Consider the following 18,787-nt stretch of genomic DNA (forward strand, 5'->3'; position numbering starts at 1 on the left):
CTGAATGCCTTAAACCTCCCTATATGCCACTCTTCCCCCTAATATGCCTTTTAACCCTCTAAATGCCAGAGTGGCATATAGGGGTATAAGGCATTTCTGGAGGTAGAGTGGCACATAGGGGGTCAAAAGGCATATCATGGGGCACAGTGGCATTTAGAGGGTTAAAAGGCATATCATGGGGCAGATTGGAAAATAGAAGGAAATAAAACCAAAATATTTTTCTCAATCATAGCTTTTATTAAAAAAAAAATAGTTTAGATGAATTAACATTTACTGGTAAAATTTTTCCTATAGGGTCGTCTTATATTCATCCTCTCTTTTTTTCCTAAATTAATATTCAGATTTGGGGGGTCGTCTTATAATCAAGCAAATATGGTATGGTAATTTGATTAAAATATATGCCATATCAATCTTTTTTTTTTTTTAAAGCAATATGTTCGTCTCACAAGCACCACATTGCCGCTTTTGAACCCAAATCCCTCTGAGCCACTTTTTTCCTCGGATGTCTCTCTTACCAGAAGTTCAGAATGTTTGCTGGGTATGAGGGAATCGCAGGGTTCTACAGCCCTAAAAACCCCAATGATGTGTATAGAAAGAGCAGAGAATTGGTTTACAAGATCGTGTATTATTCTTAATAAGAAATATTTTTCTTATAAATGTCTTATGCGGATACATAAATGGTTAAATAGGTCACAAAGTCACATTAAAATATAGGTATATCACCAAGCACGGTGTTTGTCGTTCCAACTTTCTGACTTTAGTACACATTAACAAGGGTCAACTCCAGTGAGCTTTCCTTGCAAGAAAAAGGCGCTCAGACACCAAGCAATCATTGGGGGCAAAAATTGTTTAACGATAACTTCTTTTCCTTACCTCGGTGCAGAATGGGGTAAGCTGGGGGTGCACCACCGGCTGCACGTACGTATGAAAGGTGGATTCTATCTCCATTGTTCTGCCATTTAACTTCAGAATGGGGAATTCAATTATTTCCTGGGAAACGGAAAACAGAGAGAACACATTTCTTAACTTGGAGAACATTTTCTTTGTGAAAACAATGCTGTCTGATGGGTGAGACGGGGAAATAGCGGTTTTAAAAAGGAATTTATTTCATCTAATACAATTTAATAAACAAGCACTTTGCCCTGAATATAAATGATACAAGCAGTAATAAAATAAATCTAGCCGGCACTCGTTTTCATCACTATTCTACAAAACTGCGTAAAAATGCATAAATATCCCGATTCCAAGAAATGCTTTTAACATTTTCAGTCCCAAAGACTTGGCCTTTCATCTTCTGCTCACCACTCCAGCACCCAGATCTTATACTCATAAACCCCATATGCCCTTTCCCGGGACACCTGAGGGTGCATGGCGTCCATTCATAACATGCCATCGGCCACGCGATGTTACTCTCCATCTGTGTTACATGGTCAGAGGAGAGTGCATCTTTACCTCTTTATATGAAAGTGTCAGATTTGGGCATTGGACATTGGCCCACAGCCATAGCCCAGGAAAGCCAGCAGCTGGGTCATAAGCATGCTTCTTGAGATTGCCCCAGCAAACTCAGGACTGTTTCCGGCTATGGGCATAATTACCAATCTATCCTGTACGTTCCCCATTACTTCAAAGGCTGCCAAAACCAGTTTCCACAGAAGAGATTGACTAAATTAAGCTCTCACACAAACCCACATATATTTTATACGTATAAAAAGTGATTTGGGTTAAAATTTAATATTTTGCTGCCACGGCAAGTCACGGTATGACCCAATGAACAGGAACATTCCAATGGTTGTATCAAGATCACTTTTAAACGTATTTACTGAATGACATTATAAATAAATAAATAAAATATATATACATATATATATACACACACACATATATATATATATATATATATATATATATATATATATATATATATATATATATATAAACTCTCATTGTTTTACCAAAGCAAGAGACCTAAAACGTTGCAAGTAGACATTTTCATATTGGTATAAAATAACCCCCAAAAAAACTCTTCCTATAGTCATTACAATGCTATCATAACTATTACAACACCAATTTAATATACTAATCCATTGCAGAATCCCACAGGTAATTTAAACTCATGAGAAAGTGATTATATAAAGGAATTCCTGGTCCGATGAGATGAATATGAAGAGAAAAAAAAACTGCCAATAATCAGGGGGATTGTAAAATGTAACGTTTTGCACTCATACTCCATAAATGCAATAACTATATAAAAAGGGTCAGCTCTGTGCGTTCCAATGGACTGAGCTCCTGTGGGAAGCATATTAGGCTGCAAGAACATATATTTTTATCACTTGAGGAGCCGAGATCTTCGTGTGAATGATCTACTTACGTCTTCTACCCTGATAAGCCGGGACACAGAAGCTGGCTGTGAGCTTGGAACCCCCCCTGCAAGAGCCCGGGAGCGAACAACATGTCAAGAAATTTAAAAACAAAATATAAGTTCTATCAGCTGAAAACAACTAATTGAGAAGGCCAATGGTTTAGTCCAACGTAACAATTTGATTCTAAGGAGGGATAATGTCTTACTTTACAGCTAACCCGTCCTGTTTCTGTATTGGGGGGGTCCATCTTTTCTGCAGGAAAAAAATGGGCCCTAAAACTGATTGAGTCTTATTTCAAATGGCCAAAACAACTTAGTAAGTTAGTTGTTTCCCTAAATGTTTAATAAAATCTGACAATTTCAGCAAATCCGATAACTTTCTTTAAATTTCTTTAAACACCTTAAAAAAATCAAAGAATTTCCGGATCAGCCAAACCCTAGACAAACATTAAAGGGGAAACACATCATGGTATCTGTGCACCGCGGGCACTCTGGAACAACTGTGCGACTATGCTGTGCGTCGCTGCAACCATAATTCATCTTTCTGCCAGAGTTTTGTTAAAGGGAGGAGGTGGCATTTATTTATTCTCGCCCGGCTCCACGTACTTCCCGATCTGCGCCCTTTTAAACTACTCACATCTTTATCTACATCCAAATAGCCTCTCGCCCCATGCTGTCTGGGTCCGCGCCAACTGCCCCAGGGCAGGTCCTCCTCCAAAAAGGGACGGCAGAGGCAGGAGCTCCGTGGGGGTCACACAATGTTGCTGTTATAGTGTGGCAAGGTAAGCGTGTGTGTTTGCGTTTGAGTTGGAGTGGAAGAGAGAGTGTGTGTTATGTGGAGTGGTGACAGGGACCAGGGATGCTAATCCTCCCCGGCTTCCCTCCTCAGGAGGGAAGACCTTCAGGGGGTGGCATTGCTGAGAAGCACACAGGTACGCAAAAGAAATTGCCGTAAAATAAGTGCTTTTCTTTACGACATCCTACAATGTCATATTGTAAGCAGCCATGTCTTCAAACTAATGTTTTGTCCGTTTCTTTTTCGCTAACCCTTAAAATGCATCACGCTATAATTAAAATTATACACACAGCCCTTCCAAGTTATGCTTCTCGTTTTACTTTTGATTCAGTTAATGCAAAAATACATAAAAATTATATATATATATATGTAACCAGTAGATTGTTAACAAACATAAAAATATATGCAACAAATACCAAAGAGATAAAACACACAGCAAGACGCCAAAAGAGATAAAAGCATAATCATTACTTTCGGTTGTTAATCCCATTTTTATTTTGCCGCGTCCCTTGTGTCCCTACCAATTGCACATTCTAAAGAAAGAGTGACAATTTGTTTTGTGCCCTAAGAAGATGAATTGATCAGTTTCTTCCTAATAAAGACGCATAGCAATGAGGTCCCGCTTTTTATTTTTTTAGAACAGCGGAGGGTCTGGGGTTATGCAAATGAAACCGGTGACTGATGTCATGAGCCGCTCCATTAAAAACAGGGGGGAAAAAAAACAAAACTGCTGCTTTTTAATATTCAAAAACAGTTTGTGCACTTTAATCAAAGCAGCCAAAAGCAAACATTTTTACATTGCTGACATTTTTATTAGCAAATCCGTACATTTTTAAAACTAGGCGTGCAATTAGGAGAATTAACCTTTCCAAACCCAACAGCCTTGCTAAAAACAGTCAACGTGGTGACTATAGGTTTTAAAAGGGTACTTAAAATGTTAATTTATCTGAAATGGAAGATTTTTTTGAGGTTTTGTATATCTTTACCAGAACACACAAATGCACGAAAACTGATAAAGTAGATGAAAATATTATTTTATTGAAAAGACATATTTTGGCCATCCTTTCAAGATCTAGTGCCTCCATGGTTTAAGAAGGATTTTAATGGGAAATACTATCCTATTACATACTCCATCCAATCTTCTTACGTTCCAGGTTTTATCCAGTTACTGTGCATGCGCATACGAGTGCATGTTCTCAAAATGTTGGGTTCCGAACAGAGGTTGACTCACAATGAAGGGAAGCAATTAGCGGTCATGGTCAGGCTGAGCAATCTCTGTCCATAGCGTACACCAAGGTCGGGTACCAAAGGGGAAACCGAAAACCATAAACTATACTAAGGGCGAGGTCTTGGGGAGGCCCATATCAGATGTGGTCAGAAGACAAGTTAAGCTTGGAATCCTAATTAATAACAGAGGAAAAGCCCACCCAAGCACAATGGCGCCCACTCATAGAAAGAAGGACTGTGTTACAAGGGGGAGGCATGAATATAGTTTGGTGGGAAGAAGACGCCAAGGGCATACGTCATGTACTTGTGATCAACATAAAACATAGAAATCTAGAACAAATGACCTACATTATACAAAAATTAGGAAGCTCTGTCTTACCTACCCCCATGTTCTACGACGGAGATACTTAGACGAGCGGGGGCCATTTTTACATTGCAGCTGCTTAATCTGCTTATGTGGTAACACTACCTTCATATATAAAGCAAGATATACATGTACTGAAATTTAACATCTTATCCGGCAATTGTACAAACAGGACAACGAATAGTTCTAACACCTCTGACATTCTTTAAAGATTCAGCAATATTGTCTTTTTTGCAAGAAACCATGTAATTTGCTCATAATGCAAGAATATCTGGGACATTATAACTTATCATACAACTAATATGAAGTTTTATGGGCAAGGGGCAACCCATATCACAAGCAAACCGGTCTTTGCGGTTTTTGGGGGGGGACTAACTGCAGTAAGTTGCTCTGGATGTTTTTGCTGCTGGTTTGGTAGATACTCATGTAATGCATCTGCTCTTCCAATAAATCAATAGCAGAATTTGGTTTACAGTAAGTTTCTTCAAAACAGTCTAAAAACACACACACGTTACTTTACAAGAGCAGCCGTACCAGATCATGTAACCTAAATACAACTTTTGACACTTCAAAGGAACTGGATGGTGGGCAAGCAGGCCAAATGCTTGATAATGAATTTCTCTATGCATTTGAATTGAACTAGAACAAAAAAATAAATGTTATAAGGTAAAGTGCACGCGAGGGCTGAAGTATTCTCTACCGTTAAAAAGTTTGGGGTCACTTAGCTGTTTTCATAGTAACATCAATTACAAAAGACTTTTCAATCAATTAGCCTTTTAAACAAACTTGAATCAGCAAATAAGTGTCATTAGAACACAAGAAGTGATGGGAGTGATGGGAGTGATAAAGGGGCTCTGTACGCCTATAACGACATTCCATTAAAAAATCAGCCAGTTTCCAACTACAATAGTCATTTACAGAATTAAACAGGATTTCTGATCTATTTCACGTTATTTTAATGGATCAAAATTAAGGACACTTCTAAGTGACCCAAACTTTTGAACGGCACTGTGTATATACACATACACATTTCTTTTTAATCATTATTTTACAGAAAAACCACACAATGTTTTTCAGCAGAATTCTTCATAAATATCATTAACACACAGAGGTCTGGATCAGGCAGCGGAGAGTTCATTTATAAATTATTTACGCTAATATTTGCAAGGATTAAACGCAATTACTAAAAAGTGGCTGGTACACACACACACACACACATTATATATATATATATATATATATATATATATTATTTACTACGGTCCTGACACTGGCCACAGGACGGAACTGGCAAAATCTCTAGCAGCAGAAAAGGGTCAAACGTTCCTCCTTTTATTTAGTTTTGTAAAATCAAAGTAGAAAGGTTGAGAAATGGAGAAACATAATTAAAATGAACAGTTGGGTTTTGGTTTAAATGTTATAGAACTGTCTTTTAATGGACTAATATGATTTTGTTTGATTTATTGTCTTGGAGATTGATGGCATTTTTCTTCTCCAATTATCCCTGTGTAAAGAGTGGATATGAATTATGTCTCATCTCTGCTGGGAGGCGAGGTGCAGGTCTCTGAGAATCCACGTGAAGACAGTTAGGTAAGTGTGTCTGTTCGGAGGTTGGGGGGTTTGTGAGTGTGACTGCCGTGTCCCAGTAATGTCTATTTAGAAGCAAGTTAAGAAATGATGAACAGGACTTTTACCAAGTCTAAGACATCGTTATACTCCTCGGTAGCCTTCAGTACCACGGACAGCGCGGAGCAAAATCACAGGGACATATCCGATTTTTTTAATTTTTTTTATTTTTTTAGAAGGGAGCAGGTTAAGTTTTATGATATAAAACTGGTTTTAAGATGTAAAAGAATTTTTTTAAGAAAATTAATGAAAATTGCCCATTCGTACAAATCTCTGAAAACGAGGAGAGACCGCCAAAGCAACAAATAAAAACAAAGCAAAGAGCTCCGAATTTTAATTTCAATGTCATTGGCTCTTTCACTCTTACTCACGCTCTTCTCAGACTCTCACCCACTCTCTCTCTCTCTCTCTAGAGTGAGGCATTCGGAGAAAGCATGTGAGAGAGCGTGAAAGAGGGCGAGTGACAAATGTTATTTCGGAATATAAAATGCCCTTTTCGATTTTCATCCGAACCGAAAGCTGAAAACAAAATTTGTCTGAAATCAAATGGACGAGAAGGAAGAAAAAATAAAAAAAAAAAATAAAAAAAATGAAATATTTGTAAGATTAGTTCTTGGTCTGTTTCCAAAATTCTAGAACCAATATTATGATGCAAGAAATCAGGGCCAGTATTGTGATGTCATGGTGGGGCTGGCATGATTTTAATGGGCATAATCTCAGTTGTGACTTCACAATAGGGTAGGGTGGTTGATTTTACATAGAGATGATTCTACACCCGGTCTGATGCCTTGCGTATAGGATTTGCAAGACTAAACTACTAAAAAAACTAAAATATTACTCAGCATAATCAGCTGGGTTTTGATGATCACATTAATCTATGACTGTTTTTTCCCAGTATAAATTTACATTTACTAGTGTGAAATATGCCAATATAACCGAATTTAACCACCAAACACACCACAGTAAAACTGCCTGGCTTGTCACCGTCTTTAATCATATTGAAAATAATTGTACCATATTTTATATTATTTATTTTATACAATCCAATAGTAACTATTCTTTTTACAATAACCCCTATGAGACAAGTCTCAACCAAATAAGATTAGCTTATGAAAGTAATAGAGAAACATAAAATTTGACGGCAGCTAAGAACCATTTGTCCCATCTAGGCTGCCCGTTTTTTTCTAGCTGTAAAAACCTCAGACCTTATTACGTTACACTTTTATTTATAGATTTCGTAGCGCTATAACAGGGGCCGGTGAACGAAAACATTAAAGCTGACATTATACAAGATCGCCAATTACATTAACACACGCTACGGCATATTGGCACAGAAGAAGAAAAGAGACACGTTCTTGAGAGCTTACATTCTATAATTTGGTCCCCGCTCTTGTCTTCTCTTTAGGTTAGCCTTATGCCTATCCCATGCATGACTGAATTCCCTTATTGCATTAACATTGCAAAGAATGGGGGGGGGGTCTAAATATGCAAGCCGACGATACTTTGTGTTTTATTTAATGATACAAATCTGTACTCTATACCGTTTAAATGGTTAACTGGTTTGTCTTACCTATACCTCGATTGTTCTTAGGAAAAATCTTACATAGATCAGAATGCATTTCCAATGTCTCTGGGAATTAAGTCAGCATGTATTGTCTTCACGGAGGAACGCACTGCGATGTGGGGTACCCGTGCTGTCTAAATGTCTATTCACAACCCCCCTTGCCTTTCCCTGTGACTAACACAACAGATAGAGACGCTTCCCTAATGACGTTATATCACAACTCAATGAGATTTAACCTGTGACATGCTTGGACTTTTCATTTAAACTTTCATTAGGAAGGAAGCAATGCTGGCAGAGGAATGAAGGATCTTCTGTTTGTCCCGCTAATAAAGACAAGTGTTGGGACCTTTTGAAGGTACAATTCATCTCCTGTCTATTTATAAAATTCAATTTTCTAAAGCCTATGCAGCATTATGAAATTACAAGTTGACATTCCTGCAGAAACCTAAATATCAAATTTAAATAGACAATGACTTCTCACAAAAAAGACAAAAAGATATTTCATACAAATTACTAGGAATTCTATTCTGTAACCTTTTAGAAAGGACTGTTCTAAATCCTGGGTATGGCATAGCAGTCTACAGTGTGCCGTTTTTTTAACCATTTTTAAGTAAAACATTTTTAATATTATAATTTTCATCTATGCAGCTCAACAATAAAAGCTATAATAGGTTTATAAAGCAACATGATAGTATTTCCGGTATAAAATAAAGCAGTCTGCTTCTCGTAGTTCTGGTACAGTCCTCCTGGGGATAGAAAGTGGTATAGAAAACGCCACCACCTTATCCATACCAGTAGCATGGAAGCCACATATGGGTTCTAATAGCAGGAATAAAGCCCCAAAGGCAATATTATTATTTATTGTTTTATATAGCGCCATCAAATTCCGTAGCGCTGTAGACAGGACATAAGTAGTAACATAACAATTTGACTTACAAAAAAAAAAAAGAGGCGAGGAGAGCCCTCAGTAAAATAGTATTTATTATTTGATACACTACTTATGTCCTGTTTACCTGTTGTACAGCGCTGTGGGATATGCTGGTGCTATATAAACCAATAAATAGAAGATGTGGGTTGACCTCTCCCCTAAGTTACAAAAAATTCAAGAACTTCACTTTATTGCAACTATAAATTTTCTAGGGCTGGCCCTTAATATATATTTGAAGTAAATTGAATTGTTTACTCCTATATTATGTACTTAGAACCCATTGCTTGGGAAACCTTGTTGAGATCTCCACGTGGATGTTTCTGAAGCAGGTACTGCTAAATAGTAATTATCACTGTGAAACACACAGGTACAAAGCAAATTATTACCCAAATATCTTTTAAAAGCCTCCAAAGCCCTGGAAATACAAGCATTGCTTAGCCTGCTAACTGTAGAGCTATGGGTTACAAGCTTGAGTTGGTCATAAAGCCGTCAACTGGCACCTTCTCTAATGATTTAATGTCTGTCCCTTATGTGCTCCCTAAGAGTGGAGACCTTTGGAGCAATAAGTGTTCTGATCCAATGTTATTTACGGCAGACAGGTTACCGCGTAAACCGGCAGCTCTGTTCCATTACAAGGGTTTTTATTAATTGCCCAAAAATACATGTCGTAGGTTGGGTTAAAGACCGTACAGTTAACCAGTGTTTATTGCTTCTTTCAACTAGTCCTTTGGTATTCACAAGTCCTATAATCACCCAGTTCTTGGTAACATAATTTAAAAGTGACGGCGGTAGAAAAGTGAGATGCTGGGACTGGCACGATGTGCACGTTAACATCGTGAGAGCATTACTTAAAGCCGAAACTTATCCAACCATCTTCCTCTAGTAAATATATTATATTATTATAGCACCACTTATAATACACATATAATAAAGGGGGTATATGATTCAGAAAAAAATGCAAAGTGGACATCAAAAGCTTGCAATCTAAAAACAATGGCGGATGAGTCAAGAAATAGAAGGGATAATTATGGAAATGCATAGATTTTCAGTAAATATAGCTGCCCTTACTGGGCTGCAGATGTGGCGGCTTTCTATTAAACACATATAGATTGCTTTAATAATGCAATGTGTCAATACCAATCTGAAAATACTCAGGGACAAACAAGTAATGTTTCTTAATTCTTTGCACAGTTCAATTTATCTAGTTACCTGGATGCCAAAAAGAAAACAAATGCACAAAACAGAGGGGGGGTGAAGAAAGGGAGAAAACAATAGAATAAACAAAAAAATGAGGATTGGAAAGGGAAATAAAGAAAAAAAAAAGCAAGAGAGAGAACAGAAGACAGGGAAAAGCAAAGAAAGCGAGAACATGAGAGAAGAATAGAGAGGGAAAGAAAGAGAGAGAGGAAAAGAAATCAGAAATTTGGATAAGGCTAAGACATAATTCTGCTTGTTTCATAAACATGGGACAGAATGCAAAGTTAATTAGATAAAGAAATCTCTTTAGTTAAAAGTTGATGCACTAAACAAATACTGATTTCTTTCAATGTCCCCTTTTATCTTTCGTGATTTACACCACAGGCAGTCCTCTAAATAATTTATGGTGGGTTAAATTTACTGCACGGCACAGGCTGACTGAAAGATTTGAATTGCCAAATAATTAGATTTTAGGGGCAAAGCTAATAAATTATCCGCCGATTTGTCCGGCCTTGTTTGTCAGCCTCATAGTGCTGCAGGTCATAGCTGGCATTTGCCTGTTTGTGTTTTAATTGCTGATTTACACATTGACAGATGAAAGCTGATGCTTCATACTTAGGGCTTCTTGATGAACAGAGGAAGGGGCAAATTTGAGCTGTAAAATGGTTATTCTCCTTGCAATCTCCCCAAAGTGGTTCAATGGTGCAGACCCAAACAGTAACAGTAACGAACGTGGAGAAGCAGCCATACAACAAACTCCGTTTCATGTTTGACCTAAAATTAAATGTTTAGTATAGTCTCAAGTATTTTTGTAAACATGTCAGACATGTGAAACGGACTCTTAAGGTTGCTAGTGATGAACATGCCCTTGCAAACGTAATCAGTTATAAGAAGAAAGATTGTAACACTAATGGTATGATAGAAAATGGAATATGTGGTAGCCTCACATGCATCCTGAAAAATACTGATATGATCCCATATTACAGAATACTAGACTGTAGGTTGTTTATACAGAAACCCATCTTGGTGACATGTATCAGCTCATCTACGTGTATCTACTAGATCTTAGTATCAAGATCAAATTGCCTTGATGTAAAGAACAGAATGCCCCAGTCTTAATTACACAAAGACAGCCCGGCTAATGAAAGTATATGAAGGCATTCCGTAGATAAAAAGAATCTCTGCAGTAGACCATCAGGCCATTGTGGCGGTTGTGTAGGGAATGTCATCCAAGTATCACACAACTATCAATAATGGTGACCCCAATGTGTGCAGACAACAGAAGAACAATATTAAATGGAACTTAGTTTTGTTCAGTGCTTTAGGACATCTCTGTATACAATTCATTTAACGGGACGTGTATTTATTTGGGGACTTTCGTATGAAATAAAAATTTAAAAAAAAAACATTATTTTTTTGTAACATGGGCTACACACAAAGGGAGACAATCCTATTTGCAGATACAAAAATACTTTTACAATTTTACCTGGGGATGGATCTGTGGTTTGTCACACGTAGCCTCGAAATCCAGCACGAGGAAGTAGTGGTATCTCTGGGGAGGGAAGGAGGTCATTGCCGCAACTGACGCCCCAAACCCTTGGCTGCCCAGTTTTCTGTTGAGCATTGGGTTAGATGCTTTCTCAGAGCCAAGGGTACTGAAAGCGTCAGGGCAGGGAGTACCCAGAGATCTTGTGAGTATCTGCTTGTGAAGTATTGCTGGCCGGATGTGCAACAGTAACTGCATTGAATCCTCTGTTGCATTTAGGTTGAAACCTAAAGAAAGAGCAGAGCAAAATAAGACTTTTTTGTTAAGGTTCCTCAAACCTCGCAACTTCAACACTCTATTAAGTGTGCAGCATATTGCACAGAAAACTCACAGCATACTTTCTTCTTTGGAAGAGAAGGTAGCAAGTACTTTGCAACAATGTGTTTTTTTTCCCATACTTTTTTAGTCTTTATTTTTGTAAATAAAAGGCACACGCAGCACAAATAAATCATCTGTGGGTACAACAGAAGACAACACAGAACTGACTCAACCCCTGCTCTCTTTCTGCAGAATTGAGCGGGATATGATTCTGTAGGCTTTATTTCAGCTTTCAGTAGTCCGAGCCTTTGTTCCTCTGATGGTTTAAAAAGACAAGGGACAAACAAGGTAGGGCATCCTGACGTTTTTGGACTTTTGATCTCAAACTTCAGCCCATCATCATGAGGTCAGGGAAGTTATAGACTTTAACCAGCTGGGACTACACCTTTGAATGCCTGCATGACATCGAATAAACAGAAGAACATACAATATTTCTTCCCTCTCCACGCAAATTGTACTTGTCACTGATGCTGATGCATCGGCGAGAGGAATGCTCATTAGCCATAAGAAATAAGAAACAGCCGCACGTCAGGACAATGTCTGCTTAAAGAATGGAGATGCCCCAATTAAAGCTTTGGGCCCAATATTTAAAATGTCACATTCTTAACTAAACTAGCCCAGTCAAAATAAAACAAATCTTTTATTTATCTTCGGGGTAAAGAATTAGAACAGTGATTTCTAACATATGCAAAGACTGAAGTCACCTTTAAAAACAACAAAATAGATTCTTATCACTTGTCAAGTATACATAAGGGGATTTGCAGACCTGCACTTTATTTGAATGTGTATTTCTGAGCTTGGCGTGATCTAAGGAGCATTAGAGTAGTGTGATCTCAGCTGCATACTTTGCAGACATACATAGTCACGGTACAATTTAAAGGTGCTGTTCCACCTTAAAACATCCCCAGAAGTTCTGCATCATGTAGAGGGAAGGAAAGCTATTTGTTTCTAGGCAACTGCAGTATTTCAAAAAACGTTTAAGCAGATTTATTTATTTTAAAGAGAAAACCAAAAGAACAGAGTCCCGTCATTACCTCAAAGCCCTCTCTATCTACTACATCACAGCAGTCTGACTTCCTACAGCCGCTGCCACTTCACAAATCCACAACTGCTGCCACAAATCCTAACACTAATACCAATAATAGTGACGGCCTGCGAGTGTGATGAAAGAGATGGGTGATGTGAGAGATGTGATGGGAGTCATGTCTATTGTGTGAGAGGTGTGATGGGAGTGATGTCACTTTAAAAGAGATGGGCAGGCTGAGCAGTAAAGAGACAGAATTAAGAGGCCCCTGTTGAAATGTTTTCAAGGAAATACAGCAAAAGAATAGTTTTCAGGTGAAAATTAAAACGTAATACACAAAGAACTACAGACCAAGCAGTCAAACCAAGGACCATGTTCCGGAGTTTAGTAGTTACAGTTACTATTGTAAGCTCTGATGGATCTAGATACGTTGCTTTGTTCCATGGAGTTTTCAAACAGTCACGCTCATGAGATTTCAAAGTATTTTAAATTGCATAGCAGTGACACATATGTCAGGATATTAGGCATCAGCCTAGGGGGCACAGAGATATGGGGAACCCTGGGGCTGATGCACAGTAGCTGTAGCCATCTGCTATAGCTGTAAGGTGGACACTCCATAGGGTCACGTAACATGATCCCAGCACTATAAGTATGGAAGCACTGGATTAAGACGTTTAGCCAGGTGCCTAACAGGTAAGTGAAAGCGAGTCTATGTTTAGGTTTCTGTTGCCTAGGGGACCTGGAGAGTCTTAATCCATTAACCCTGCATAAAATAAAAGTAGAAGAAAATCTAAGAGACCTACTCTTCCCGATGTATTGATTCCTTAATTTCACACAAAGGCATCTTCAATTTAAGACCCAACTACAACCAATGTATTAATACACAGATACGTACGTGAAGCAGAACAAACTTATGTGAAATTCAGGAAGAATATTTCAAAAAATCACACTGATTTTTTTTTTTTCCAGGGGGGATTCTTCTGGCTTTTGGGTAGTATGTTGTAAATAGGAGTCAAAAGGAGTTTTAGGGACGTATATATCGCATCAAGATCAGCATAAATAAAAAGTCCTTAAGTGCAAGCTACATTCTAAATAAATATATTACTTTGTGTAGTGTTACTGGCTGTATCGAATCAATCTTCATTCTCACAATCGTGTTCCGAGTGTCATACAAGTGATAAAATCTAAACTAATAGCTGATTAAGGCTCTATTGTTCCCTTTATACAGCATGTATCCCATCAGTTAATGTCTATAACAGCTTCATGCGCAACACATCACCGGTTTAATACCCACAACCAGTAATGTACAAGCTTCGTTTTCCCCTTGATTTACTACATGAGTAATTAAAGACCGATATTGTTTTTCATGTAAAAATCCAAAACAAGTTAAGTTTATCCGTGAGCTGCTCTTTTCCGTTGGATGCTGATGTGCTTTGGACGCCTTAAGATGAAAAGTAATGAGCGAGTTAAGCTAAAGACATCAAAGTTGCTATACCTAAAGTGCTGCTCCTCCTAATCAGTCGATGTTGAATGCCCAAACACTTCGCAGAAATAATTCTCTTAAGTTATTTTATTCAAGGAATTATTACATTTTCTATATGTTGCATTATTGACTTTGAGGTATCAAAATTATTTTCTGTTAAAAACAGTTACTTTCGCCCCAGCCAATACACAATCTGAATATACAGATGCGCCATTTGAAATGTAAATAACCTATTACAGCAGATCGGCGGTTAACGTGTTAAATCACTGTTTTCCTCTTATTGAATTACTAATCTGTCACACTCCCACTGCTGATCAAATAAGAAAAAGTTTTAATGAGCAAAAATTATTCCAGCAGATGGTGAACCGTGGATACTACACAAGCTCAAGTTTGGTGATGTGTAACAGCAGCATGAAAAATAACTAGTTTAGAGAAAATGTGAAATAAAATTCAGTGCTAAACGGACTAATAACCGCCTTCTTTACAGCGAACACCCAACCGCAGGGGTAGGTATCGGGGAGCATGTTTTTTTTTTACCTAATAGCACCTTCTACGTATTAAAGTAATTGAGAAAACTGTATAGGATTGACCACTTCAACTACACTAAACAGCACTTTATTACAATTTGTACAGATGAGACGCTCAGCCAGTGACCCTACAGTATATATATATATTTCATGCATATGACTAAATAATAATATATTTCATGCATTATACTAAATAACCACAATATGTAGCATATCCCACTGCTGAAATATTTTAGCCCATAAAACTTTTAGTTCCAACAAAATGTAACCACACAATAGGTAGAGTTTGGGTGACCAACATTATACAATCATCGCCTGACATTTACCTTCCTTTGAAACGTGCCCAGTCTATGTGCTTGTGTTATATGTAAAACAGGGAAAATAAAGATACCACGCGCACTCAAAACTACAATAAATTGTTAATGTTTATCCTACCAACGTTGGGCCATACAAGGCCTTCATGAGGGCAAAAAAATTCTATAGGCAATTATGTAACAGGTGCGAACAGTCTTTTACGCACTTTGTTACCTGGGCACCAAAACCCCAGGGGCCAGTAATTGCCTGTAGAATTTAGTTTGCACTGATGAAGGCCTTGTATGGATGAAACGTTGGTAGGATAAACATTTACAATTTAATGTCATTTTGAGTGTGCATGGTATCTTTATTTACCTTGTTTAGTGCTACTTTATTGGAGCGCTGGGTATATCTCCCCGTACCATCCGCACCTCGCATAATCTTGATATGTTCCTGATGATGCACATTGCCTAAATAATATAAATTTTCTCATGTTATTTTGAGTCAGACTCACTTGCTGTATAATGATGCTGAAAACTAGCTTTCCGTGTTTTTATAAAGCTTTTTACATTAAGAAACACTGGTTAACCTGGAAAAGAACCCATAATAATGGAAACACCAGAGTAAATATTATACACCAACAACCCGGACAAGAAGCTGATGGAGGACTTTTCATTACGGTTGTAGGATACAAAAAAATCCTTTTGCATCAGATTTCAGGTCTTTACAAAATGTACATACACACAGAGGACAGGACGCCAATTACCGCAAATCACTCACAAGGTGATTTTTGCCATAAAAAAACAACAATAAAACACCTTTATAATAAAATTTGTTGAAAAGCACTCAAAGCATTGTTCTTTTATATGAGGGTGGCCTGAATCCACGCTTCCCAAGATGCAGAAAATGTATATTTCACAGCATGTTCTCATACTTGATGGAAACTAGCATAGGCTTTGCCAACAAACTTTGAAATTCTTGCTCTGGATAATAAAAAAATCATCGCACAGATCAAGAAGTTTTCCCTTCACATAATATCAAGCATTAATATTAGGACGCACGTCAAGATAGCTGAAGCAAATTGCTGCTTGTGTTTTCTCTTTTAGAAGAATAAAAAACAATTACGAAAATATGCAATATATATATATATATATATATATATATATATATATATATATATAATGCTGGAACATTAGCAAAGTATCATGTTTTAAGAGCCAGGAAATAATGCATAGTGACAGAGATTGAAGTAAAACTTTAAGATCCATGCCTACCAAGCTCATAAGATTTTCTTACCCTGCCAGAAGTCTCACGCTTCTTAAAGCGGAGGAAATAAAAGCTACTATGAAAATGCTGTTGGTAAAACACATAATAAAAATATAAACCAGCACAGGCTGTGGGAATGATGGCAGACATGGCCAATTAGGAGCAAATGCAATGAACAAGATTCGTTTAGAACTCAGGGAAGACTTTTTTTTTTTTTTAAATAGGTTTGAAAGCAAACATTTCACTAAAATGCCCAAATGCCCCAGGAAATTGCACCAGCCTGATCACAGACACCGGCACGTGATTTGGTTCACCCCGGTCCAATACATTGCTAAGGGCTGTCTCGGTCATTCTTAACTAGAAGTCTTTCAACTCTGCAAGGGGTTGACAAGACAAGGCTGAGCATTGCAGGGTTAAAATATCAAACCTACTTATACAGTAAATTACAGGTGCAGATGCATAAAAAAAAAAAAAAAAAGAAAGAACAAAACAAAGTTTAATGTCATTGCAAATACGCAGAAAACGTGCATGCGCCAACTTAGCAGAAACACAACTTTCAGTTACACAGGACAGAGTACACCATCTACACTATCATTCAAAAGTTTGGGGTCGCTTGGAAAAGTCCTTGTTTTTGATAGAAAAGCAAATTTTGTCCATTAACATAACAAAATTAATCAGAAAAGCAGCGTAGATGTTGGGTTTTAATGAAACATCTTCAGAGGCGTAAAGAGGCCCTTTATCACTCCCATCACTGTGTTCAAATGGGACGTTGTGCTCGCTAATCCAAGTTTAAGCTTAAAAGGCAAATTGATGGCTAGAAAACCCCTTTCGGAATTATGCTACAGACAGAAATCCCCTCATTTTCCATGAAACAGGCTGAGTGACCCCAAACTTTCGAAAGGTTTTGTACGTCAGCATCAACTGCAGGGACAGGAGGCCAGTTTTGTGGTATGAAGGCAACTGGTACAGAACGGTGTAACGTACATGTAACTAGAAGAATGATTAAGTAGATAATAATTCACTCTACTGAGAGGGCGGTAGGTAAATGGAACAGCCCCCCTGAAGAAGCAGGAGAGGTTACACAGTGAGGGAATTTGAACATACATGTGATAGATTCGGGCTAACTTTAGGCCTAAGACGAGAGCAAGGACTGACTAAGGCGTGAGTCTTCACATCAGGGAAAATGTGCAGACTGGACGGGCTGAACGGGCCTGATCTGCAATCAAGTTCTATTTCTCTGTGTACGTGTTATGTGAGCCATATAGAGGAGAGGATGCACTGAGCAACACAAAACTATTAGCAAAAGCCCAACGGGGCACAAAGTGATTGTAAATGAGGGGGTCAACCAGAAGCATCAGCTGGAGGTGCAGAAGGCCACATGCCATGTGACAGTGCTACAAAATGGGTAAAGGCCAGAAACCCAACACCCACAGGAAACATGCAGGAGCGGATTCTCTGGGATGCCGGGGTGCAGGTGCACCACCCCCCCTGGCTACTGAGGGCCTGTGGAGAACCGGTGCCCAAAGCCATGCTGCTTTGTCTTGGGGGGCCCAGTATTGCTAGCCCCTAGCCAGACTCCCTGCCAGGCCCACACACTCATGACAGACCCTGGTAGCAGCTGCAGCCCAGGCCCCTGCTCTCCCTGGACCCCACAATGCACCACCAACCGACCCCACCCCCACCGAGACACATACATATAGATAAGAGCAACACATGAGGGTCTCTCCCACTCCTCTCCTCACACATACACACAAAACACCAGGCGACTCACCTCTCACTCTCCTCCTGCCTATGGAGACGGTCGTGACGGACAGACATCGCCCGCCAACCAGGAGTTCCGCTGTCGGCCCGTTCAGCCAATCACCGCGTAAACGGGCGGGGACAACGAGCAAGCCTCCTTTCTCTATATCACTTTCCTACACGGATTCATGTGGGAATGTCGATCCAACATGGCGGCGGCCTCGTTGCATGCCGGGAGTTGTGGTTTTTGGGAGTGCTTTTCTTTTCTGCATGCCAGCACATGGTCCGTTATTTCCCCTAACCGCTGACGGTGCCTAGGCGTAAAAAAATGGTCTAAGAGCCTCATTGTAAATGGTTAAAAAAATTGCTTTGGGTTTCCAGGTTACTAAAAGGTGTTAATTAATATACCTCATAGATTAGGCGCTCATTAAAAAACTATTCAAAAATACAAAGCTTTGTTCATACAATTCTGTTTTGGTTTTTTTGTTGGTAGACTGATCCTCGTTTGCCTTTGCAGCTGTTGCTAGG

At 38.6% G+C, this 18,787-nt stretch overlaps 1 protein-coding gene across 1 annotated transcript in view; it reads right to left on the reverse strand.

Moving 5' to 3' along the window:
* Positions 1 to 18,337, reverse strand: part of LOC149288552 (ERI1 exoribonuclease 3-like) — a 116,177-nt gene extending 97,840 nt beyond the window's left edge. Inside the window, exons 1-3 of the mRNA XM_089491700.1 lie at positions 18,298 to 18,337; positions 11,548 to 11,834; positions 874 to 990 (exon numbers count right to left, since the gene is read on the reverse strand). Of these exons, the coding sequence (XP_089347826.1) occupies positions 874 to 990; positions 11,548 to 11,834; positions 18,298 to 18,337 (444 nt within the window). The remainder of the gene's footprint in view (positions 1 to 873; positions 991 to 11,547; positions 11,835 to 18,297) is intronic.
* Between the last annotated feature and the right edge of the window lie 450 nt (positions 18,338 to 18,787).

This window comes from Sceloporus occidentalis, unplaced genomic scaffold (genome assembly GCF_023333645.1).
Source record: "Sceloporus occidentalis isolate IW3139 unplaced genomic scaffold, rSceOcc1.0.p SCAF_51, whole genome shotgun sequence".
In the NCBI taxonomy this organism is placed as follows: domain Eukaryota; kingdom Metazoa; phylum Chordata; class Lepidosauria; order Squamata; family Phrynosomatidae; genus Sceloporus; species Sceloporus occidentalis.